This window comes from Penicillium cosmopolitanum, assembly GCF_028827165.1.
Source record: "Penicillium cosmopolitanum strain IBT 29677 chromosome Unknown utg000011l:1.0-3548175.0:1.0-3550911.0, whole genome shotgun sequence".
Taxonomy (NCBI): domain Eukaryota; kingdom Fungi; phylum Ascomycota; class Eurotiomycetes; order Eurotiales; family Aspergillaceae; genus Penicillium; species Penicillium cosmopolitanum.
Window position 1 is genome coordinate 815,046 of NW_026622681.1, and position 24,584 is coordinate 839,629.

At 47.7% G+C, this 24,584-nt stretch overlaps 10 protein-coding genes across 10 annotated transcripts; 2 read left to right on the plus strand and 8 right to left on the minus strand.

Annotated features, from left to right (window-relative positions):
- Positions 1–85: 85 nt before the first annotated feature.
- Positions 86–2,356, plus strand: N7509_011784 (uncharacterized protein; the record flags this gene model as incomplete). The annotated part of the gene is made up of 1 exon (XM_056636421.1): positions 86–2,356. One exon carries the CDS (start codon positions 86–88, stop codon positions 2,354–2,356), a length of 2,271 nt encoding a protein of 756 aa, XP_056482451.1.
- A 565-nt stretch (positions 2,357–2,921) lies between these two features.
- N7509_011785 (uncharacterized protein) lies at positions 2,922–3,218 on the minus strand (the record flags this gene model as incomplete). The annotated part of the gene is made up of 1 exon (XM_056636422.1): positions 2,922–3,218. The coding sequence occupies one exon, from the start codon at positions 3,216–3,218 to the stop codon at positions 2,922–2,924; it is 297 nt and encodes a 98-aa protein (XP_056482452.1).
- Positions 3,219–3,614: 396 nt separating this feature from the next.
- On the minus strand, positions 3,615–4,976 carry N7509_011786 (uncharacterized protein; the record flags this gene model as incomplete). Its single annotated transcript, XM_056636423.1, has 1 exon — positions 3,615–4,976. One exon carries the CDS (start codon positions 4,974–4,976, stop codon positions 3,615–3,617), a length of 1,362 nt encoding a protein of 453 aa, XP_056482453.1.
- Positions 4,977–6,282: 1,306 nt separating this feature from the next.
- On the plus strand, positions 6,283–8,044 carry N7509_011787 (uncharacterized protein; the record flags this gene model as incomplete). Its single annotated transcript, XM_056636424.1, has 5 exons — positions 6,283–6,384; positions 6,464–7,256; positions 7,318–7,365; positions 7,429–7,557; positions 7,632–8,044. The coding sequence occupies 5 exons, from the start codon at positions 6,283–6,285 to the stop codon at positions 8,042–8,044; spliced, it is 1,485 nt and encodes a 494-aa protein (XP_056482454.1).
- A 238-nt stretch (positions 8,045–8,282) lies between these two features.
- Positions 8,283–10,173, minus strand: N7509_011788 (uncharacterized protein; the record flags this gene model as incomplete). Its single annotated transcript, XM_056636425.1, has 3 exons — positions 8,283–9,342; positions 9,401–9,875; positions 9,930–10,173. 3 exons carry the CDS (start codon positions 10,171–10,173, stop codon positions 8,283–8,285), a joined length of 1,779 nt encoding a protein of 592 aa, XP_056482455.1.
- A 1,354-nt stretch (positions 10,174–11,527) lies between these two features.
- Positions 11,528–14,098, minus strand: N7509_011789 (putative homeobox and C2H2 transcription factor; the record flags this gene model as incomplete). Its single annotated transcript, XM_056636426.1, has 1 exon — positions 11,528–14,098. One exon carries the CDS (start codon positions 14,096–14,098, stop codon positions 11,528–11,530), a length of 2,571 nt encoding a protein of 856 aa, XP_056482456.1.
- Positions 14,099–15,174: 1,076 nt separating this feature from the next.
- N7509_011790 (uncharacterized protein) lies at positions 15,175–16,002 on the minus strand (the record flags this gene model as incomplete). Its single annotated transcript, XM_056636427.1, has 1 exon — positions 15,175–16,002. The coding sequence occupies one exon, from the start codon at positions 16,000–16,002 to the stop codon at positions 15,175–15,177; it is 828 nt and encodes a 275-aa protein (XP_056482457.1).
- Positions 16,003–19,445: 3,443 nt separating this feature from the next.
- Positions 19,446–20,103, minus strand: N7509_011791 (60S ribosomal protein uL24; the record flags this gene model as incomplete). Its single annotated transcript, XM_056636428.1, has 4 exons — positions 19,446–19,718; positions 19,830–19,910; positions 19,967–19,998; positions 20,085–20,103. The coding sequence occupies 4 exons, from the start codon at positions 20,101–20,103 to the stop codon at positions 19,446–19,448; spliced, it is 405 nt and encodes a 134-aa protein (XP_056482458.1).
- Positions 20,104–20,827: 724 nt separating this feature from the next.
- Positions 20,828–21,997, minus strand: N7509_011792 (uncharacterized protein; the record flags this gene model as incomplete). The annotated part of the gene is made up of 1 exon (XM_056636429.1): positions 20,828–21,997. The coding sequence occupies one exon, from the start codon at positions 21,995–21,997 to the stop codon at positions 20,828–20,830; it is 1,170 nt and encodes a 389-aa protein (XP_056482459.1).
- Positions 21,998–23,343: 1,346 nt separating this feature from the next.
- Positions 23,344–23,745, minus strand: N7509_011793 (uncharacterized protein; the record flags this gene model as incomplete). The annotated part of the gene is made up of 1 exon (XM_056636430.1): positions 23,344–23,745. One exon carries the CDS (start codon positions 23,743–23,745, stop codon positions 23,344–23,346), a length of 402 nt encoding a protein of 133 aa, XP_056482460.1.
- Between the last annotated feature and the right edge of the window lie 839 nt (positions 23,746–24,584).

A 24,584-nucleotide genomic window follows, 5' to 3' on the forward strand; every position in this document is an offset into this window, starting at 1 on the left:
GATCAACAGGTCGGTGAAGATCACACCAGCCTCACAATTTCTCTCCTCGAGATACGAATACTACTACTTAACATATGTTAACCCAATGGCCCGACTCAATGATGAGAGTCATTTCATCCCGGAGGGCCATCGCCACCCATCCGACCAAATCCTAAGTCCACAACCCTGCGCCCCTCCCACCAAGGAGCATCATCTACTATCCTCATATGAGACATCCCACCACCACAACCTCCACAACCCCTCAGACAATCTCACAGACGACGGTGAAATGTCACGAGACTACAACTACCCCTCATCCTCATCCCCCTCAACCAGAAACTCAACCAGCGACATCTTCAGCCAAGACATGGCCGACAACGAACTAGACCTCTCCCAACTGAAATCAAGAGCATCAAGCCGCTCCTCCTTCTCCTCAATCCCAGCCTCAGTCCTAATCCACCCACTGGAAAAACTCCCCTCAATGCGCTCCATGAATCCACATGAGAAGATGGTCGCAGCATACACCCTCGAAGAAGACGACGAAGCCCGCTTCGGCGGCTTCGACGACCACCCACCTCAAAGAACCATGAACATGCACAACATCCGCACAATCCGCCAGCGTGAAGGAGCCTTCCGAAAACCAAGTTCCGTCCGCGCTATGCAAATGCACACAGAAGACGAAGCCGATGACGACGAGTATCTTACTCCACCGCGCCGACGAGGTGGTCTACGATCACCGGGATCATCTCCGATAAAGCGATCACCATACTACTCACCCACGGCCGCGGCGAAAGTTCAGCCGAAGCCGAAGAAGGAGTATCCGCTCGTTCTGCTGCATTGTAATTTACTTGCGCCGTCGCTGCCTGTGACTGGTGCGTCTTTGCCGCAGAATCAGGGTATTGTTGAGGAGATCTTGCCGGTGGAGTATTGGAAGCGGTGGCGTCGGTTACAGGAGAAGGTTGGGTCTGGAGTTACGCGGGATTGGGGAGTTTTGATTTCGCATCCGGAGGATTTGTATGATATGCTTGAGGAGCGATTGTTGGAGAGTCTTGAGTTACAGCGGGCGCGGCTTCATCAGGGGCATTTCTTGGGGAAGGAGGAGAGACATCATGGTGGTGATGATGGGGATGATGGGGATGGAGATGGAGATGGATCTGAGAGGGAGGATTATGACGACTATTACTCTGATCGGGAGGAGAGTGAGACGGATGGGGAGCAAGGGGATGAATGTCCTGATTGTGGGGGTCGAGTGCAGAAGCATAGTGACAGTAACCGCAAGTGGGAGATTCGTGTTTTTGCGGCGAATGGGCTTATGCGTGCGGGTGCTTGGGCGGCGGCTTGGAAGGAGATGGAGAAGGTCGATGTTGAGGTTGGACTTTGGTTACCGTCTGATGTGCGGAGGTCGTTGGAGAAGAGACTTACTGAAGAGCAGGCCGTTCTGAAGGAAGAGTTTGGATCTTCTTCGATATACGACCAGACGCAGGGTGATATCGATCCCAGACGGTTGTCTATTCAGAGCCATTCGAGGACTGGAAGTGATCCCAGATCTTTCCAGGCTAGTCCGCCGGCTAAACATGTGCCAGTGACCCTGCCCGTGAACGCCCAGTCCGATGAACACGCATCACAGCCTCAAGCGCAATCTAGGAAGGCCGATGGGCCTCAGGAGGACACGAAACAGCCTCAAATCGCTCTGCAGACTCTACTTATCAACTACTTCCGCGTTTTGGCCGGTGACAGGCGAAACATTGCACTTGTCTTGATGAGTATACTGGTGGTATTTCTCGCCATCGGTGCCCGCCCAGAACTGCCTCAATCGATTCTGCACACATCCCCGTCGAACAACGTTGCCTTTGACAATGCACCAGGTGTGATGGTTGAGAGTCCGGTACTCTCGGCTACTTCTTCCAGTTTCTCTGAGCGGGCCGATTTTACTTCAGTACCTGCTGCCTCGGTATCGGCGTCTGAATCGATTATCGCCTCTGCCGAAGCCTCACTTTCATCGCAGGTAGAGGAAGTTGCAGCTCCCTCCCTCGTTAATGCAAATGAAACCCCGGTCGAGTCTGAGCCTATTTCTTCAGAAACAGTGGCACCTGCAGAGGCTGAAGAAGGATCTGCCGTCGAAGACGATATCTCATCTACCTTAACATCTGAGGTTGAAGAAGCTTCTACCAGTCCGGAGTCCCCTCCATCCGAATCAGCACCATCGGACTCTCCGGGAGACGATCCCACTCCATCTTCTACCTCAGTTCCGGAGGATGAATCGATAGACTCCGAAACTGCATCACCTCCCGCAGCCACGGAAGATGCCAATCTCGATCAACCCGAAGATCAGGAGGAATCCTACCTTGAGACTCAAGTCGAGACCGAGCAGGATTAAGGAGCGTGAAAGCTCCTCCCTGGTGGAGGGTTTATTTTTCTTTTCTTATTCCTTTTTGTTGCAGACGGACAGATGGAAACACGATCTGACTTTGAAATTTATGATATGACCGGAATGATATGAGTTGAAACGTTTTGACAATCTTTTTCTACTAGATATTCGCGATTTGGGCGTCTTTTGTTTTCTTTAGCCATTTAGCCCGTCTTGTTTTACGTCATCTGATGATTATACTATCTTTGAATGAAATGAAATTAGCTTGAACCATGAAAGTAAAAAACGTCCACGTATTATTTTAAATCAAATGCAATAAAAAATTATCCACCCATAGCTATCTCTGACATTCATCTTTCATGTCATATCATAATCCTTCGGTCTATGGTACTAGTAACGTACTTCGAACTTGCTTCTGCAGCCTGGTCAATGCCACGCAGATTTCATGCCCGATTCTCTCCCACGAGAACTTTTATTATCCACTGTGTTCAACTATCTTCATCGCTCTAATTATCTTCCCCGTAGTTGCGATAATCCCGTATGCCATATAGTCCGGGAATGGGCACTCTTGCGCTCAGCCTGGGTGCATTGTCTTCCGCTTCATTCCGGTCTTCTGCTGGCTTGCCGTTTTGGTAGCAGTATGAGCATCAAGTGAGTTCGAACTCTTTGATCTCAGAGTTTTTTGGCCTGAGGCTGCGCCAGAGGCGTCGTTGTTTGAGGTATGTCCATCTGCATTTTTGATCACGGCGACATCGTCAGCTTTGCTCACTGGTGCAGGCTCTTGACAGGTATTTCTTGAGTTATAGAATTTGAGCTTACGCTTGGTTCTTGCCGGTGTCTCGGTCGAGTATTCTTTCTTGTTGGTCGACATTTTGGAGGGATGTTTTGGAGGGGGGGAAGATACGGCGTGCCGCTTCGGAAAGTGTCGAGTTGGAGCTGTTGATATTACTTTGGATGAAAGAATAGAAAGAAAAGATGAATATGCCAGGTAAAGAGGGGCCTCAGGGATAAGAGAGAGAGAGAAGGGAGAAAGAAGAAATGTCCGAGGTGTCCTGCTAGTATAAGGTGCAGCCCGCCTTCCTGTCTAGTATTGTCTCTGTTTACTTTCGACTCTCCCATTTCACTTCTACTACCAGCAACTTGAGACTAGTATTTGACGGATTGAAACAGGTGTGAAAAGCCAATTAATAAGTTAAGGGTTGTCTATTATTTTATCATCTTGTTTCTGTAGTAACTGCAATTTGCAGTGAATGAATTAAGCAGGCCGTTATTCTGCTGCATAGGATGAACCAGCCATCTCATACGGCAATCCACTCTCCTGATCCACTTGCGGACTCCCAATCACCTGCATCGGCTGACAATGCAATCTCCTGAAAGCATCCAACCACTCCGAATTATCTGCAATGCTCTGGTTCCACGAGTCCTCGGTATCATAAACAATGCGCCTCGATTCCCGCTGGAACATCTCATCCGTCGGGACAATCCCCAACTTCATCTGCCGCTGTGCATACTGACTAAGATGTTTTGTCAAAACCTCCGTGAAGGAACTCAACTGTGATCTTGGAGGAATTTCATCCAGCGCAGGTAGATCGGTCTGTTCCGTGAGAGTCTCTTCACCCTGTACCCGCGCAGAAATCTGGTTCAAGTGATCCTGAACATTATAATCCGTCGCAGAAAATGGTATCAGACTATGCGACTCGGATCCAATCATATATGGCGGCATCCAGTTCTTAACCTGTGCAGCAATAAATGGCGCAAACCCATGATCGCCGCGCCATTCCTTCATTGTTGTGCCCTCGCGGAAGTGTCCGGCCAAATGTTCGATCCGCTCGGTCCAGGTGCTCATTGTGGTATCGCAGAATCCACACCGTGATGATACAGCCGGTCCAGCGATTTTCCAGTCATCGATCAGAGGCATGACTTCGAGTTTATGTGTATGGCGCAGATGTTGGGTGAGGTGATCCTTGCGGCGAAATTCGGGATTATTGCCTTGGCACGCGAGATGATTATGTAGCGAAAGGTGTTCGGAACTAGGTTCAAGAGCATGACAGTATGCGCAGTGTGTTCTGTTGGTAGTGGGTGAGAAGACAACGCCGCCAAATGGGGTGCAGACCCATTTTTCCAGGTTCAGATGGAGCGATTTCTCATGCCGAGCCCAGTCATATTTGCTCTTGAAGCGGTCGCAGCAGAATGTACAGCAGAATCTTCTTCGTGTATCTTGACTCGCCTTTGTCTGCCCTTTTGCCTGCCCCTTGGTCTGTCCCTTTGTCTGTCGTGTCTTTCCTACTCGCGATTGTGACTTATGGCTCAAGGATCCGGACTGTGAAACTCCCGAGCCTGCAGAACGATGCGAGGCAGCCGAGAACTTGGACGAGATGCTGGTGCCGCTGTCACCACTTGCCGATGAAGGGCGTCCACGATGGTGACGGAAAGCATCTAAGGACCCACGGCTATTCGTTTCTGAGGCAGTGTCAGGGTAATCGGACAGCCGGGCATTATCCTGGATGACTGCGTTGTTGACTGCATCCATGATAGCGGACATGGAGGCTGGTTCGTCTTCTGGCGGTGACTCCTGCCATCTCTGCATCGGGTCGAGAGACTGCTCTGTTGGAGGAGCACTTGGAATCATTATTGGATTGCTCCTCTGTCTGGATGCTGACCGTGGCATGAAATAGCGACTTCGTCGTCTGGGGAGACCCCGTGGCGGGGTATTCACCCCAGACGGTGGTTGAGATAACGGGAGATTCCTTGGAGTTCCATGTCGCATATATGGACTTACATATCCCATCGATGGACTAGGAGTTCCAGAGTGAAGAGGTGATAGTGGACTATTTCCAGCTGATGTTGACAGGCCGATCTCGGGCCCCTCCAGGTTCACATCGGATGTTGATACCGAGCCCAAAAACCCGGCGTCAGGGCTCAGATAGCCAAAGGGTGAGTATATAGGCTCTATGTGTGCTTGTTCATTTGGAATTCCATCCACGGGACCTTGGGTTGTCTGGGAGTAGTATAAGGGATCACTATTGAGCCAACTCCAGTCCGAGTCAAAAACTGTGGTATCAATGTCAGTGCGGGGACCCCATATTACAACAGATCCGATGACGAACCTCCAAGATCCGAGCTATCGATAATCTGATTCTCCTCGGCCATACTCGCCTTATTGAAGGTATTGGGCGGCAGGTAGCCTCGGGTTTAGCGGGCTGAAGCAGCTTGCTGCTCTCTCAGAAAGAAGCGGGATTTGCGTTCATCGGCGATTTCGCCGATCTTATGTAATACACCAAAAAATCTAAATTTGTCTTGGCTCCGAAGTGGCAACCTTAAAAAAATACATTATATTTTATGATACACGAAAGCAACTAGTAGTACATTTCCGGTGCATTCGAAAAGAGACAGTGTACAGTTGGAATTTTTGACTCACAATTGACCGCATAAAGTAATGTTTCGCTGAGTTCAGGGTCTCTCTTTGACCCCGCGATCGGCATGATGCATTTATACTCCGTATATCTGCAGGTAACGATGCACTTAGCAAATAGAATTCATTTTACCCAATAGAGTTTCTGGCCTAGAAGCTGCCTTTTAACTATGTACATCCGGGTTAATAATCCTATGACCATGTCGGCGCTAATAGCCGTCAGTCCCGAGCCAACTGTACCCGGAAGAAGGCCGAACTAGGGCGGGGAGTAGGGCGTGCTGTGGGGCATCGACAGGGCGTGTGGTGGCCCTTGGTGGGGCATTACTTTAACAGCGAGTGATGGGTCACGATGAAGAAATTTTGATGAAAATCAGTGTTATCCAATTGTTCCTGTGGCGTCAGAAGAGTCATACAATTTCCATGTCAAAAAGCTCTAGCGTTCGTCGATTTTCCTATCAAAACCTTCTCCCAAAGATCAACATAGTACCGGCGATCACCTAAAAAGTTATTATCTGCTTCTTCTATGCCTGAGAAGAAAGAGCTCTCCGTGGCTGTGGGCCATGGCTCCTCACGGGGAATGGGCCAGCCTAATAATTATTTCCAACATCCATTTACTTTCTCGCGGGTGAGTTGATATGTCGACATATGGAGCTAAGATGTTCTAAGCAAAACCACTACTAGTACTAACCAATCAATTGTAACAGGGCAAGAAACTACACATTGTTGCCGCTGGCATTTTATTTATTTTCAATGCTGCCTTTGGTTCCTCGCTTCCTTCTGGCGCGAAAGATGAAATCGCAGCTTATTTCAACATTCCAGTTGACAGCACTTTGCTCGTTCTGCCAACATCATTGTATCTCGTTGGATTTGCTCTCGGTCCCCTCATTTTTGGCCCTCTGAGTGAACATGTCGGCCGCAAACCTGTGCTCGTTGGAACCTTCTCTGGCTACATTGTCTTCACGCTCGGCTGCGCACTTTCGCCTAATTTTGCTTCGCTGCTTATATTCCGCCTTCTGACCGGATTGAATGCAGCCTCTCCAAATGCTGTTCTCGGTGGGCTGTACGCAGATATCCTTGAGAGTCCCCAGACTCGTGGAACTGCCATGGCACTTTTCATGGTCGTCACTGCATTTGGTCCTCAAATGGCGCCTCTCGTCTCAGGCTTCATTTCCACTGTCTCGTGGCGCTGGACCTTCTGGGTCGGCCTGATTCTTGGTGCTGTTTGTTTCCCTCTGATGGTGTTCATCCCAGAGACATATGTCCCGGTCCTCAAGAAAAGAGCATTACAGAAGCAGGTCAAAGAAGAAAGTGACTCGGACGACGATGCTGCCAATATCTTGAACTCGATGCCGAAAGGTGATGGAATCTTGACTGTTTTCACACGACCTTTTGTGATGACTGTTCAAGAGCCCATTCTCCTTTTCTCTTCTCTTTTCATGGGTTTCACCTATGCTGTGTTCTATCTGTACTTCCAGGCCTATCCTCTGGTTTTCCAAGGTGAGTGGCGGAGAAGACTCGAAAATTACCCAAGTAAAGCCGCAACTAACTTGATTTATAGACTTATATGGACTTTCGGCCGGTATTGCTGGACTTGCTTTCCTGCCAAGTAAGTTAAAATTAATATGTCATGTCATATTTATATAGATCTCCAAAGCTAATTATATAACAGTCTCGGTTGGTGCCGTTATCGCCTTCATCATCTTCATGTGCTACGGCATGTTCCACACCAAAGCCAATAAAGCGGGCAAGAAATGGACAACAGTCGAGGAGTATCGCCGTCTTCCACTCGCTGCCATTGGTGCACCACTGTAAGTCTGCCTTAATTATTTCGTACCTTTCCAAGTATTAATCTTGAGATACTGACATATTCAGACTCCCTGTTGCCATGTTCTGGCTCGCCTGGACGGCAAAGACATCCATCCACCCAATCACCCCCATTATGTCTGGACTTTTTTTTCGGTCTAGGATATATTCTTATTTTCATGGCTATGATCAACTATTTGACCGATGCCTACAAGCAGTACTCGGCCTCAGCTCAAGCCGCTGCCAGCACCATCCGATCTACCATGGCCGTTTGTCTGCCCTTAGCGACCAACCCTATGTATAGCAAACTGGGGATCAATTGGGCAACCTCTTTATTGGCATTTATCTCTTTGTCTCTGGCAATTATTCCATTCGCCTTTATGCGATATGGTGAGTGGATCCGGGGTCGGAGTCCGTTTGCTCAGAGAGTTATGAAGGGAGAGGTGACCGAGGACAGAGCCACGGGTGATGAGATGGCCTAAAAGTTATATTGATTGTTTTTTCTGGTGGATTTGTCTTCTTAATCTTGCATTTCCGGCGTTGGAAGCATCATAGAACAAAATAGTACTCGTTTGAAATAATCACATATTTGAATTGATCTTAACTACTAGTATATTATTCGCACCCTTTGCAGTTTCCACCTGACCTGATCCTACTGTATTCACTGGCTATATTTACTCATCTGATGGCACAGGTGGATGTAATCTCCTGCGAGCTCGATCAAAAGAATCCCGAATCAAGACGATATGTAGCAGGGATAGTAGGCCATTTATCAACGCCATCCAAGATGGCCAATGCCATTCCACCGCTTTGGTGAACCTGTACATGACAATGCAACAAGAAAGCACCCGGGTTGACGACATGATATCGTATAGCCAGCCACGAAGGTCCAAAAAGCGCAATGGGCGTATCACTCGTATCTCTATACTGAGGATTGACGAGATTGAAGGACCCGGGAATGGCCTGAATAGCCTCGGCAACATTGGTATAGTTAAAGGCCCCTGTTCCTTGGCCGATTATGAAGTGCTTGTTTGAATGTTTGTGAATCGGATGAGGAGGCGAGATTGGTGGGGACTCGATTTGGATTATCAAATCCACCCAAGTGTTGTTTTTTGTGCGGATAACTAGGTCACTTGGGATGGAATTCTGATTGAAGAGAAGAGGTTGGGCCTCTTCCAATTCAAGGTTGTAACTATTGTTTCCGAGGGTCCACAAATACGATGCGTTGAAGTGCTGAATAGTCAATTTGTAGGTTGCATCCGCAGTAGCTGCTGGAGTGATGACAGGGAATGGGATGATCAGTGACTCATTCAAAAATACAGTGTTTGCAGTGGCATTGAGACCATTTAGCAAGACCCAAGGGTTGGAAGGCCTATTGAGTTGAGGTGTGCCTTGGTATCTGAGAATCCCCGTGGTGTTAAGGATCTGTTGTGCACTGCCACTGACTAGACGAATCGAATAGTCTCCTCGGGGCTTGTTTAAAGGGAGTAGAACTGAGTATCGATTCGCATTGGAAATGTTAATTGCATTGGCACGGATGGGCCTGATGTACCGGCCGTCAACAGCATATACCCACATATCATGCTCATCTACCGAGAAAATGAGCTGAAGATGCCCAGAGGCACTAGTCAAATCCCAGCTGATGAATTGCTGTCCATTCACGGTAATGACTTCCTGTTCCCCCTGAGTGGGCGTGCATCCACTAAACATTGTCGGTGGAAGAGCGTCAAAGTTATTAGGGTAGTCCCCCTGCAAACTAGTAATATTTGGTGGAAAGCAGCTATATAGTGTCAGTATAACTTCGAGTTTTCTTTGTTTCTGTCAGCCAGGTTGCTTACGCTATATCGGTTAGAGTCTCATTTCCCAACACAGCTTGCACGTTTGGTGTAATCAATGATTCTATAAGAGCTCGAGGTAGACAAGACACTGCACCCTTTCCATTGATAAGCAGCGCATTGACGCAGTAAGAGTCGACTCCGGAGGCAACTTCGGCAGCCCAAACTTGCTCCGAAGTCAAAAGACGCCAGTCAGACAGCAAAAGGGGAGAGGTGTTCTTTTCAGCTGCTAGCATGCCCTGAATCTGGGTATTGTTTGTTGTTATAAGGCTGAAAGGTCTGGGCTCACTAGCCCGCGGGGTGATGTAAATTGGCCCGTAAAGACCATCTTCCAATTGGCCCCGATGATGAGCATGATAAAAGTATGCGCCGTAGTCAGTGGCAGTCCATCGGTAAAGGAAAGATTGTCCTGCGACAATTGGGCGCTGTGAAACCCCGGGGACTCCATCAGACCAAGGGGTTCCCAGCTGTTCAATTCCTTTAGATAATTCGTTAGCTCATCGATCCACTCAATTCGTACCAAAGGACTTACCATGGAAATGCACAGTAACGTTAAAAGGGCACAAATTTGTGACAGCAAATTGAACATTATCGCCCTGATTGACTTGAAGCTCAGGTCCAGGAAATTGAAAGTTTGAGTGAATAACAAGTCTAATATTCCCCGCAACGCTAGTGTTCTGCCAAGTCAAAACAAGGGGGAAAAAGACCGTCGCTGCTTCAACCCAATTTCCCAGGCATAAATTCAGCATCAAGAAAACCCCGATTGTGAACATCATGTTTATATTTAGTAGACGTGGTGTAAATATTTAGATTAAGCTTGTTGCACCAAATGTACCTTAGATAGAAACACCTTTCCATCCCATTTTATACAGAATCGGATGCTCCAAGTTGGATGTTCAGAATATACAACTCTCTAGGTATCCTTGTTGCGAGTCCTCGTGCCTACGCCCTATTGACCTTAGCAAATGGGCTATAGTAGAGGCTTTTCGTATTCAATCTTAAGATTTGAGGTACCTGTACACCTGCGTGAAGCGAGGTAGTAAGTAGATATACATTACAGTTCTGTCTATGGCTCACATTATCCTGACGTCAGTGACAAAGACAGATGTTCCTGTCTCGCAGAATTCCGAAAGAAGTCTACCGCGGGGAAACAAGGACTGCCCGTTGATTTGAAAGCAAAGCACCTTTAGTGTCTTGAGTATTGGACAGGGATTATGGGTATTGATCTATAAGCAAGCCAATCACATAATCCACATTTTCGTGGCGTTGGCATGAGACCTCACTCTTTTTGACAAGAGAACCCCAATATAGAAATAGGCAAATCCATGAACAAGTACGCGGCCCAAATCTCGGAGTGACTATCAGCCCGAGGCTAAGACTTTTGCAAAGTCAAAGAAGTGATTGATGCACTGTGATAACAACAAGGATCCTTGCATACTCTGAGTAGGTAAAGGAAAGAAAGAACTTTAAGACAGGGCTTGCCTGGACCGCGACATAATGCGGTGTCGGTGTGATGTGCTGAGGACGAATAGTGCAGCCGCATTCAAGTTGCGGATACATCATACGGCTACGTATGCCCAGCTGGGACATCTGACTCAATTTCAAGATTAAGTGTTCCGGCAATCGACCGAGAAGAAACCCACCAACCGGTGTCTTGGGTCTGAAGAAATGCTGCATAAAGCGATTTTGCTAATCAGTTCGTGGCCTAAGGTATGAGTCAAGCTCTGCGGACGGCACAGAGCCCGGCAAAGACAGCCCAATTCGATTCAAATCCCGGGGCCCCACGTGTGTAGTGGGTGGATCAGGTACGCAACCATTGGAATGCATAGGTCGGATTAGAAGCAATAGGAGAGGCTCCGAGCGTAGAAACGCCTTGGTTGGGCTTGGCCTTGGTGGGGGTTTGATTGTCAATCGGGCCACCCACCACGAGGTAGGAAGGTGAGAAAGTGTGATGAGAAAAATGCGGGAAAAATGAGAAACGCCAATTGATTTCTAACAATGTAGAGAAAATAAACTAATAATCTGAGCTATTCATACTGTTGCTTTGCTTTCCGTCGTCCAATCATTTCAGCACATTATAAACTTTTAACCAACTCCGCTTAAGCCGAAATGCATCATATTCCATCACATTCAAAAGTGTCCAGTATTATCGTGAAATGCAGGCATACCAGGCTGGGCCGCATTTGACGCAGGAGGCCCGCCATCTTCGGAACGGGTGATTAGAATAGGATCTGAGGCAGGAACCATACCCGGCTGGATCTGCGATGCTGGATCCACCCAAGGCTGTTTTCCCTTGTCATCATAATCACCTGGCTCGACCAAGTTCATGCTATCCATATCAGGCGGCGTGAGCTCACTGTAGTTATCGTTCAAGCGCTGCAGGAAAGCTGGGTCGAATCCCATCTGCACAAGTGGATCAGGTGCTCCCCCGTCTGCGGGTGCTGAGGATGAGGCTTGGCCACCAGTCATGCTGCTGCCCCAATCAGAAGCAAAGGCTGGGACCCCAGCCGAGATCATCCCTGAACTGCCAGCATAACTTCCTGAGAGACTGCCCGGTCGACTGGCCGCCGCGGATGAAAAGCCTGTTCCAGGGTAGGCGGGGCTTCGGATGCCAGGACTTGACACCGCGGGACTGGGAAGTGCACCCGGGAAGACTGTTGTTGCCAGTGGTTTGGCTTCTTGTGCAGGCTCTCGCAAGCCACTTTGAACAGCGGCGAATGGAGGCTGAAGGCCCAAGTCGGCAAACTGAATGGTCTCGTCGTTCACAGCGACCTCGAGGCCCGTCTCACGCTTCAGGACCCTCAACCAAATAGGGTTGTCTGCACAGGTTTGATTCCAAGGATCGTCCGTGCAGTAAATTACCCGACGAGCCTCGGCTTGTAGCATCTGATCTGTCGGGACAATTCCTTGCGCTGTTTGGTTGTGGATGTAAGACGTGAGTTCGCGTGACAGGCGATGATAGCAGTTGGCATCGTTCGGGACAGGCAACGCTGGTGGGTTGCCATCAGTCGTCCAAGGATTGGGAGATCGCCATTCATAGCCAATCATATACGGAGGGATTGCATTCTCCACGCGCTCTTGGATCCAGGGCTCAAAGCCCCAATCGCCTTGCCATTGGGCCATGTTCGCTCCATTCTTAAAATGGCCAGCGAGGTGATCAACTCGATCCTTCCAGGTAAGCAGAACAGTTCCGCAGAATCCACAGCGGGATTTCACGTTGGTGATACTGCTGTTCCATTTGTCCATACATCGTTGAAACTTCGCATTGTGCATGAGTCGGAGGTGTTGGTTCAGATGATCCTTCCGGAAGAAAGTTCTCTCTTGCGGTGACTTTTCTTGACAGCTGATGTAGTTGTGTGTCTCCAGATGATCCTTGTCTGGATTTGCAATGAAGCAGAAGACACAACGTAGTATACCATTCTCCTCTGTTACGCCGCCGTGAGGAGAGCAGGTCCATTGGTCCAGGATGAGATGCATTGATTTTTCATGACGTTGCCAATCGTACTTAGCCGTGAATGAATCGGTACAGAAAGTACATTGAAAGGGACGAGATGCTCGAGCCTTCTGGTGGTTGAAAGTATTGACAGGAGCCGAGGTCTTGCGGCGACGACGACGTTCTTTGCGATCCATTGAGCCGAATGAGCCCAAGGAGGACCGGTGAGAAAAGGCAGATGCAAAAGAGAGGTCTGAGAGGGAAGACCGACTAGTATCCAAACTGCTACCCGAGGCGGTATATCTTTTATGTTCGGAACTGGCGTGGCTTGAGTCATTGGTACTCGACCCCGGGCGACCCCTCACGTGACCAGATGTCTGACGTTGACGCGCGGGATCGAAAGGTGGATTGGCCAAGGCACGGTTAATATCGCTAATCGTGGCCGCTTCGTTCTCAGGTGGAGAGTATTTCCAACGTTCCAAAGGAGTCATGAGAGACACATCCCTAGGGTGCTGCTGGCCGGGAATATTGACCGCTCCCGAACCGGTAGACTCGGCCCCGGCTGGGGGAACCTTGCCTCGACGACGAGCGTTGGCAAGCCAGTTGGCAATTTGGGTTCTTGTCAAGCCCGTGTTCTCCTTGAGTTGATCTTTCTCGGGTTCGGTAGGGTAAGGGTTGTCGTTATGCTCGCGAAGCCAGCTTTTCAAGATATTGATCGCCTTGCGAGAAAATCGAGCACTGGACTTGCGGGAACGACCATCAGGGTCGTCGCCAAATGTATTGTACGAGACCGACTTCAAGGCTTTAAGTCCAGTTAAGCCACCTTTGGAAGTGTAGGTGTGCTCGTTCACTGGATGCAAAGTTTGGAGGAAACGGCCAGGAACTCTGGCGTGTGTGAAGCTGCATTCGCGCCAGAGGGAGATGCAACAGGTACAACCTGCTTTTTGCATCACACCTCTCGTTGCAATAAAGCAGTCAAGGCCCATGCGGCGGCAAAAGTCACAGGGTTCATGGGCTCGGAACATGGGGTAGACTCCGGTGTCTTGATCGGGGCCGACAGGAGCTTCCACATTTTGCTCGGCCGACTCCGGGACGGGCGGGTCAATAGGAAAAGAGAGAGGTAGATCTTTCTGGTCATGGAGCAGTGAGTCGAATCTGTCCTCCTGCTCTTCAGGCTCGTCGAACTCAAGATCAACCGAGGCGACATCGTCGCTTTGATGGTTTGACTCATGGGCTGACGAAGCACCTTCAAAGTCGAAGTACTCCATAGTGGAGAAGAAGTGACTACTCTTTTCCTTGTCCCTGAATAATCAATTTCACCTGAACAGCCCTCGAAGACAAGGAATACAAGAACGGGGGATGGCAGAGAAAAGAGTCGGTCTGCATGAGGGGGGGTATCCTTGGTCCGGGGTAGAGAGGGCAGGGTGAATAATCAACAGTGGAGTCTGGGTTCCTATGGGCTGGGACCACATGCGGCACCAAGAGGGGCCCGTCAATCGAATCGGGCCCTTGTAAGTTGGCCGGTCCCAAGGCTTCTTCTCTGCCGTGGGCCGATAAAGGCATCAGTCATAGCAGAATGTCATGGGACGGCGGGGCCGAACAGGTGAGGCTGAGGGTCAAGGCTAGGTAAGCCCATTCAAGCCATGAAGCACACGGAAAGAGAGCATCCTCGTATAGAAGGACGTCATGGTTCAATGACCATCAATGTCAATGTCAAAGTCAATGCAATGTCCACTCAGTACTCCGTACTCCATAGGGAGTCATGCCAATAGCAGTGCCAACCGGAGGAAGAGAGTGGAGGTCCGAGGAATGCCAATCGCATGTTGCACGCCCTTCCATGTCAACGCTAGTCCTATTCGGGTTAGCCGCGTCTGCGAGGACCCCCCGCGATATCGGACTGCCTCGATTGACTGGATGAACTGCCTTGAATTGAACTCTAGAGTGCCTCGGACTTGCTTTTCTCGCATGGGACTCCCTTTTAGCCCTTCTAGAAGCGACCCATCAACAAATCCACCTCTCGGAGTTCGAGCTTCCTCCCGGCTTCAACGGGTAAAGCCGATAGGCGCCCGACTCCGTTTCGGCGACCACTCGGAGGTAGCGCCTTAATCATCTGGAATTAGGGCTAGGCCATTTCGAGTACAATTTGCATCAATGCAGAGATCAAAGGCATTATGTGAGATTCAAGGTTCCCAAAATATGTTTTTTAAAAGTTTACTTTAAATACTACGAGTACTTAGGTAGTACGATATATCGTATTTCCTCTTGGTTTCAGAATAAGCAGGGCTATACTTGTACTCCCTACGATCTGATCTCCAAAAACAGGAAACGGAGCCCACAACACTTTTTAGCCGGCTGGGAATTGATATTGATATTCCCAGACATGAGCCGCTAACTCATGCATATCCGCTATTGTAAGGATGAAATTCCGTTCCCTAGTTTTAGGCTTGGGCTCCCTTAAAAAAACGTCGGAGAACTCGATCTCGAACTGGCCACTGACTTGGGGGCAGCCGGGCTTGGGATTGCGGATAATTTCAATCTTTTGGGTCGGCGATGGAGACTTATTATCGGAAACTTCCCATCTCTCGATCAAAATCCGACCGCGGAGCACACTGATGGTTATGGCGACATTCACAGAACTCTCCGGGTCTTCTAGCCAAAACTTTATATCTGCTTTCAACTTTGAGCGAGGTTCTGACCAAGCAATCTCACCAACAAAAGTTGGCCATTTGTGCGATCGACCACTCGGCACCTCCGCTGGTGTCCACGAGATATCGGCTTTCTTGGTACAGGTAACACCACGGACCGTTCTGGTGCCGGTATTTGATAGAAAGGGTTTGGTCACGCTCCTGGCCCAGGTAGAGAAGATAGTATTGAAAGCCCCGGCGGCAGTGGCGTGCTCTGAGGACTCCATTTTGAACAGCGCGGACTGGTAGACATGATCATAAATTTCCCAAGACAGCGTCAGTAATTTATCCTCTGAGTTGACAAAATACTCCAGGAAGGAGCGCTCGTCAATATCCATAATGAAATAAGGGTTATACGCGCATCCAAGTGGATCTTCTTCATGCTGAAGCTTATCATGCTCCTCTTCGAAGAGCCTGAGGGATTCACGATAACCCTTATATCTATATCTGGGTGTGGTAGAGGGAAGGAAATCATGAAAGGATATCATTTTCAATGTTTGCAGCTACAGATATTCAAAATCATAAATGGGCCGAACTTGCCGTATATAAAGGGACTTATTTGTCAATGATGACGACAATATTTGTCACTCATAACTATGATGTTGGAAGACATCAGGAAGCAACTGCCATGGTACATACACATCATAGGCGGGCTTTGGGCGGCCACAGAACTTCTGAAAAATTCCATCGCGAGAGGCTAATACATAATTATGCTCCCTCTAACCATGAAATCTATTATCTAATAATGTTGTGGTAGATACCCGAGGGACTAAGAAATATGAATTAGGTATGCCCATAGCAACTTGAATGCTACTAGAATAAATCACCTATGATAGCTAGAGTATGTACTCCTAGTAGTCAACAACGAGTAATACTCCCTGTTGGTAACTTGAAAGAAGTCACGTGATCTACGCTTTCCCCTACCCACCAAGCTGAGATGCATCATCCGGCGCGGATTCCTCCCATGTCGAGTGGTGAATTTAGACCATCTGCTTGACTCTGGGCTGTATGATTAGCAACAGGTCTGTAAGTGTCTGTAAGTGGCGGCCGACGACCATTATTAACCGGCGCCCTCCCGTCATTAATCGAGAATGTCACGAATCCCATCCTAGTTGTTTGGGGAGTTGGCCATTATCGCGATGAGAACGCATCCCCCGATTGAGCTTGGAAATCCGGCCTCAAAGTCAGTAATTTTTGATTTGATCCTTTTCCAGGTTCGATCCACTAGAAGTTGAATTGGGGTCCTGATGATGGTTTGTTGGGTGGCTTCTTCAAGACGCAAATCCGCTTAGGTATATTGCATTAGAACTTGTCCCAAACTCAGGAAGGCTCCTTTATGCTCCGCTATTTTTCTCAGTAGCAGAAAATTATAGCAGGAAGTAAGCCCGATAAAGTCTGGAAATTTGCAAGGACAATCTCCCGGGGCTACCAAATTTTGGGCCGGTGATCATGCGCGTTATCGTGGTCCATACTACAGTTCAATGCTGCCAAAACCGGGTTGGATTGCTTGGCAATGCCTCCGATTACCAAAGGCGAGATGCTTCTTCTCTATTTGCCAAGGAATGCGAGTCTACTCCTAAATTTACAACTAAAGGCAAAAATTCTTCAGAGATTCCGCACAATGGGAAAAGTACATGTTGAAGGTTGAGCTCCTTAGCGTACTGAGTTCCAAACTTCCAGACTTTATCGGACTTATATCGCGCTATCATTTTCGGACTCTGCCAAGATATATGCAACCATTCTCACTTGGACTGTGAACACGCCGAAGATATGGCCAAAGGTGATACCAAATGTGGGAAGAAGCCAGAGTCGAAAGGTCGTCAGAAATTCAGATCTTTCATGGTATCCTTGAACAAGTGCCCAAATTGAAAGACTAACGTGAACCGAAAAATTTCTGAAGCTCGCCTTCAAGTTCTGGAATAACATCAAGCTGACCAATACGCCCATGATCTTGATTAAACGTCTCTTCGGCCCGCGATGAATTTGATTCTCTTGCAGCGATATCGGAATACATTTTTTCTTCAATGCCATTCAAGTTTTCGCTAAATTTTAGAGATACCTTGAAGCAGGCGAGAGATCCGAGGTTCGCGGAATACTACCATCTCAAGGCTAACTAACCCTTGTAAGCTCCCGAGGCCACACCCACTCGGAGCAGCCCTCGTGTTCATTTTGGGAACGGATCAGACGACCACCAATCGGCCCAATGATTATTGTTCGTTCCTCGTGTTTCTTTCTCGTATAGATGATCGACCATATACCATAGTATATCGCTGTGAGACATTCGTATACGAAGCCCAATTCATAGAATTTGTCTGGGCGGTTCCAAATTACAAATTCAATTGCCAAGAAAATTACAAGATTTGGATGTACCAGCGATCCTCTGACCGCTATTATGTGGAAAGGTATATGATTCTCTTGCATTGCGACATATTTTCTAATGCCAAAAAAAAAAACTCTCCTAGTTTATGGCTGGGGTCGACCCTCAGGTTAAGGTACCAAATGTGTCACTTAAGGCATTCATTTTCATTCTATCTAGATTGTATCGAGATAGTCTTTTGATTTGGGGTATACTGGGCACCATCCAATCTAAATAAATTGAATAAATCTTTCAGGCAAGCTAGATCAATTTTGGGATAGAAAAGCTAATATGCCAAATTTTCATACAGGGCAACTCTATTCTAGCAGTTGTGTGTTTTCAGGACCACTTCACTCTTTTCTTATATGACCTTTTCAATTGAAAGTTGAGATGGTCTTCTGGGCCACGGTTTGGCCATGGCTTGTCCGTAAGGAGTACTACTAGTAGTAGTAGTAGTTATGGTTTCCTCTGAGTCTCTCTAAACATGGGTTTCACAAGGATATGTCAGCATCAATAGTAAGGGACTCGCCGTAACTTCGGTTACGAATGCCAAATTTTTTTCTCAGAGGTTCTCAATTTTTAGCAAGACCTCCGAGCACCTGGGCAGTGGTCAAACCCAGTACTACTACTAGTAACTTGTCTGTTCCTTGCTCAGTTTGAAATAAATACCTCAAGTATCATTGACCTTCACTAAACAACATTGCTATGAATAGTAACTATTTGTCTCATGATTCATCACATGATTTGGATATTTCGATACAAAACTACTGGTATTACTACCCAAAGCGTGGGCCAGGTTGACATCGTGTCAGTGAGTAGACATCTGGACCATGCCGGGTCCACCGGTCATTTAAGCGACTAAGGAGCTAGCCAGCGCTCAATTATCCCACATGGTTAAAAAGTGACGATGGGTTAGTGAGTGGAGAGAGAAAACATCCGCGAATGGAAGCCTGATATTGCCGGGAAGTGTCGACTTCTCAGTGCTAGTTTCTCTAATGCGGAAACCGTATCTTGGAAGTAGGACTAAGCGAGGCTTCAGTGACTCTAGGACTGTCAATGGAGGATCTGACCCCGCAAATCGATCTACTCAGGCTCCAGCTTTACGATTGCCCATGGCGAGACACCGTTCGACGGTGCTACCTCTGGAAAGGCTCTAGCCTATTTGTCTCCCAAACTTCCTACGGGGATTCGTACAAATTGGAAAACGTGACTGATGGCGTTCCTACATTACTCTAGATATCAAGGCACCAGCATGTACGTCAAGTGCAGACTCTTTCGTCGACCCAGCTTCAGTAAATCGAGCATGTCCCTGAGCACAGTTTCTACCCAGGTAACCATAGCCACAATACCCAAACAACACCTTGTCGGTAGGATAGTCGGAGGGATAGATGGGTATGGCTCTGTAAAAATTGACACCGAATGGAAGAAGAACGATATTTTTTCATTTTTCATTGACCGTAATGCGCCTGATTTCGGAATGATTGGTTAACCCTCTTTTTTCGAGGGCTCCTTAAACAAACTTGCGCTATTACCGCCATTGCAAAATAGACCTAAACCCCATGCATCGTGAATCCCTTAGGCGGACTTGTTCTGGACGGCCTCACGGCCCTTGGCAATGCGGGCGAGGATGTCCTCGCGGTCCTTGTCCATGTGCAGCTTGGTGATGACGACGTTGGAGGGGGCGATAGGGATGGGGACGCTCTGGCCGTTGCTCTTGTCGCGGGAGACCTTCTCAATGTAGATGACGAACTTGAGACGGTAGGAGGAGGTGACCTTGCCCTCACGGCCCTTCTGGGAACCGCGGGTGATGGTAACGTAGTCGCCGACACGGATGGGGATGGAGCGGACCTGTTGCGGCAGATTGTGTTAGATTTCGATCGATTGTAGTGGTTTTTTTCTTCCTCTTCTTATTTTTCTTCATTGGATTCGTGGGTGTATCGGATCGGTGGGAAAACGTACGTTCTTCTCCTGGCGCAGCTCAGTGGAGAGAGCAGCGGACATCAGAACACGACGCTGGCTGGAAGGCGCAGAGAAGTGAGCCTGTAAATATTGTGAGTCGATTGTCTTCGGTCGGTCGGTGGTTGATCGATAATTACCTTGCGGGACTTGCTCCGCGAAGAGGCGATACCTGTAGCACACAAATCCGTCAGTATTTTTGAATCGGGGGGAATTCGATGGAATAGGGTATGGCGCAGGGCGATTGTGAGTACACACCGTGGTTGCGAACAGTCATCTTGACGGTGCCTCCTTCAGGGTCGTATGGATGGGGTTGTCGTTGGTCGGGGATGAGAATTCGTGGTTTGAATATTGCAGCATGCGGGTCGGTTGTGCGTCACATGATGTGCTGCTCACGTAAGTCGGCTAGGGCTCGCGATGGGCGTGTGATTGGTTGGAAAAGTGGATCCATAATCACCGCCGCTATATCATAACAGGCTAGCGTGAACCAAACTATGTGCCACTCGTTAACTACGACATCGGAGTATAGATGCACGTGAACACTTTAAAGATACTCGATCGGACAATTTTGAAGAACTTCTGTTTTACTTAAAACAATTTCCTAATCATTCAGTGACACTTCTGCTCCCTTGCCTTCATCCAAGTCCAGAATTGCTCCACAATAGCCTTTCCATCAATCTTTTCCGATCTTGTTTCCTCCAGGTCTACTCCTTCCATTGCTTGTTTGATCTTTTGCACCGACATTTCCATTGTATGGACAAGCTTGGCAAGCCAACTCATTCGCCTCTCATACCATCCCGCTTTAGCAAGAATGTCTTGCGGGTGGTCAAGTTTTCGCAGATATTCGTGTTGAAGCCAGAAAACGTATTCTGATACCTCTCGTAGCAGATGAGACCTCTGGTATTTCGAGATGAAACTACCTACATCCCAACTCATGTTCACACTGTAGGTATCGTTTTTGTAATCGACGTGATATTTCTCTCCACTTGACTATTTTCACCTTAGCTCTGGCACACAGTATAATCAATAATTTTCGGCAACTCACCCTGTTCGTCGGATTTTCTCTTTTTTTCTTGGGATTGACCAAGAGTCTCATTGCATCTTCGCTTAAGCAACTGCATCCAAAGACATCCAAGTGTCTCCAAGTTTTCTCGGGCATCTTTTCTCATCCCTTCCTCTAATATCTCGATCATGTCCTCTTCCTCATCCAATACACCTTGGAAATCTTCAATCACATGCTGGGAGTCAGATATGCCGGGTCCTTTTCGACCTACACCTTTACCCCTGTGACAACATACATGTGTTATCTTGAGAAAATCGAACCGCGTCCGGCGAATAAATGAGAGAAGTAGCTTTTTTGCTGCCTCATAGCCATGAAACTCTTCAACAATTGAGAGCCATTCAAAGGCCCAGATAAATCTTGCATTAGATCTCCCAGTAAGGAGCTCTGATTTGAATCCAATATTGAACCCAGCAGAGGTATGACAGCCATTGATAGAGCAGGCGCATCTGCAGCTGTCTGTATGGAAGATATCGATCCCCCGGTGTAAACAGAGCTTAATTGACTCAAGAGTATCCCAAGTCGAACATTTAAGCCTGTCAAGACACTGTATCAGCTTGAATATGACAGTGCGGTCACTGTGATCTATATGATTGATATCAGTCCCATAATCAAGACAGCCCCGAAACAATTTGAAATCCGCGATCTGACACACAATCGAAGAAACTGCAAGTTCTCCATCGCTATTGGGCTGGTTAAAACCGTTGAATCCGCAGCGAACAAGGGCTTGAAGCTCTTCTTCCGTTTGAACATAATGCAGCAAGTTGTTAGAACTTTGCCCTCGTTGCCCTCGATAGGGATCTTCGAATGTAAAATTCACATCATCGAAAAGCCCTAGAAGGGTTTCGATGACTTTCGTTCTTCGATCACCAAGCCAAGTGTCCCCAGACACAAGACGCATAACAGCCATGCCAACAAAACATTGGAAAGCATCTTCACCGTAGTATTGACGTATGGTGTTAAGTGATTCGAGGATCAAATCCCAGTGTCCACGTGTAGACGCATAGTTTATGAAATTCCGATTCGAATGAGTAGCACGCATCACTATGTTTGCACCTTTCGAAATGAGCAAACCTACGATATCGTTCATTCCCAATGCAGCTGCGTACATTAGCGGGGTGACACCCCACCTATCTGTAGCGTCCAGGTTATGCCCGGCATCCAGAATCAATCTGAATTTTTTTCGGGTTATAGACTGCCAAGTGCAGAGGTGTCTGTCCTAGAAAGTTTCGATGGTCTTCCCAGTATGTCACATTCGAAACCAAACACCGTAGAGTCTCCATTCGTCCACATAGAACGGCATCTTGAAGAGGAGTCGATCCTCCAAATCCTGGGGAGGGAAATAGTCATAAGTAACTGTTGAGATTATAAAAACAAACATACTCACCCGGATTATCTATTGCAAGTATTGTCATAGATTCAATAAAGAAAGGATCCGGTGTTAGCTCTTCAGAAATCCAATTAGGCGAACAAGGAGAGGGCCATTTTTGAAAGAGCGGCGAATCAGTTCCACTGGGATCAAATCCACAGTGGAGAATAGTTTCAAGTAGATCTAGATGGCGTCCTTCCCCAATCCACGAAGCACACTTTAGAAGTAATCTATTATGCAGTCTCCGTCAGGATAATCATCACCCAATATTTGATGGGAAAACGCACTCATTTCCTTCATCTTCGAGTGTCATATCCAACTCGTTAGCAAATAGGTCAAGAAGAGCAAATTGGTCTTTTTGGCCGATCCAAGGGCCATGACAAAGCAGTTCCTTGAAATTCATTAGTGAAGCTCTACTCGAATTCCTTTATCAGAAAATTCACCCGGACGTAGTTGTCTCCTCCCGGATTGATATGTTGTCGCAAGGGAGACGATGATCTGTTTAATTCACGGAATTGAGTCTGGGCGTCGTGGAATGAAAGAAGACCGTTTCGGCATCTCCACAGAATCTCAAAGCCTGGAGATGTATACGCTACCACGCGTTGCACGCTGAGAGCGGGCCGGAGGGAATACTTTCCCATACCAAGGATAAATTCAAAATCCATGAGAAGTGCCAACGGAACACCGAGATTATTGAAAGAAAATCGAAATTTCCAGCGAATGCCTTTCACGTCACATTGTTGGTTGTCACATTTCCCAAACATTATTGCAAGTGGCGTGTATTCCAATCCCCAGTAGCGGCCAAGGCGATTTTCCGTCATATGGCATGAGCAGTGGCAGTGTCTTGTTGTACAAGATCTTCGCCGGATGGGAGGGTCTCGGGGTTGCGCGAGAGCTGTATTACTTCTACCAGAGATAGCATTGTTCTCAACGGGTACGTCTTCCAGAGTATGTGAGTGTGTGTTAGGTGAGCCAGACAAAGTCATGGAGTTTGGCTCGATGCTCTTGGGGGGTATCGGTATCAAAAGGAGTATTGAGCTTCAGTTCAGTGTGAGGAGTAATTTCCGCTTACTTCGAGACGTCGGGACTTACGTATTCAGCATTTGAATAACCCGTGAAATCTTATTTCCGATGTCCTCGATCTGCTCGCGAACTTGTGGAGATAGATCGAATTTCCATTTGGTTTTTTTGTTAGATTGGCTTCGGTGCATCTTCTCCAGAAGTGACTTCAAAGATTTGTTGACGTCGCTATACATTGATTGACAGTTTCGAATTGCATGGTTAACGAGCGGGTTTCCCTCAAAGGGCTGGAGGCTTTCCAAGGATAATTTCAAGAATTCAAGGTTGTTGGTAAGATCATGAAGCTCTCTTGGTGCCTGTTCTCGGTTATACTGATGAGTAGCTTTCAAGGCGCTAATGCTGCTGAAAATTTGGACAACAAAAGACGCAACTCCAACACCTGCGGAAGCAAACCCAATAGCCTCTGCCATTTTGAGCAAATATAGCCTGGGTACAATGGAGAGCGAAGTATAGGAAAGGAGAAGGCGGTTCGATGACTATCGAGAAGTGTAATGAGGCTGAATTGCCACGTCATAATTTTCACCTATCCTGTCTCTTTCATTGGCTAAGGATGGGAAAGAGAGCCTCACCAGCCTCTCATATCCAAAAGATGGTCAGGGAGAAGCGGGCGCATTGTCTTCCTGGGCACGTGGGGCGCTTGCAGATGCCAACTGATTGGACCCTAACCGGATGCCCCCGAGTATCTTTCAGTCCACACCAATCGATCATGAAACTAACAAGGATTAATAAATAGGGTCGATACCATTCGGTTCCATCACAAGCTATTTGATGAGGAGTGGTCACGGTATACAGTGGCGCCGCAAAAGGTTCCAACTCCTTGTTGCTCACCTTATTAACCGCCTTCTAATGTGGCAGACTAGCAGCTACCTAAGGGAACAGATTGGCCTATCTATCCCATTATAGTAGGTACTAGCTGGGAACTTTTGCGGCCATTGCGTTAGAACAAGTAAATACATTGGCATGGTTTGGTATTGTACACCGTGAAAGCAGTCCGCGTTAATAGATAATAATCACGATACGCCTAACGGAAAACCTGATACGGTTCTAGTAGCATACGAGGGTTACAGGTCTCCCGAATTAACTGTGTGGAAGTCCTGTCCCATCATAACTCAGCAATACATGCTGTCCTAACAATGACACGCACTCAAGAGCTTCCGAGCCCCGTCCCCACGAAAACAACCATGACCGCCGAAAATCTAAATTCACATAATTAGTCTCCATGTAGTAGAATTTCGAGTAATTGTTACTT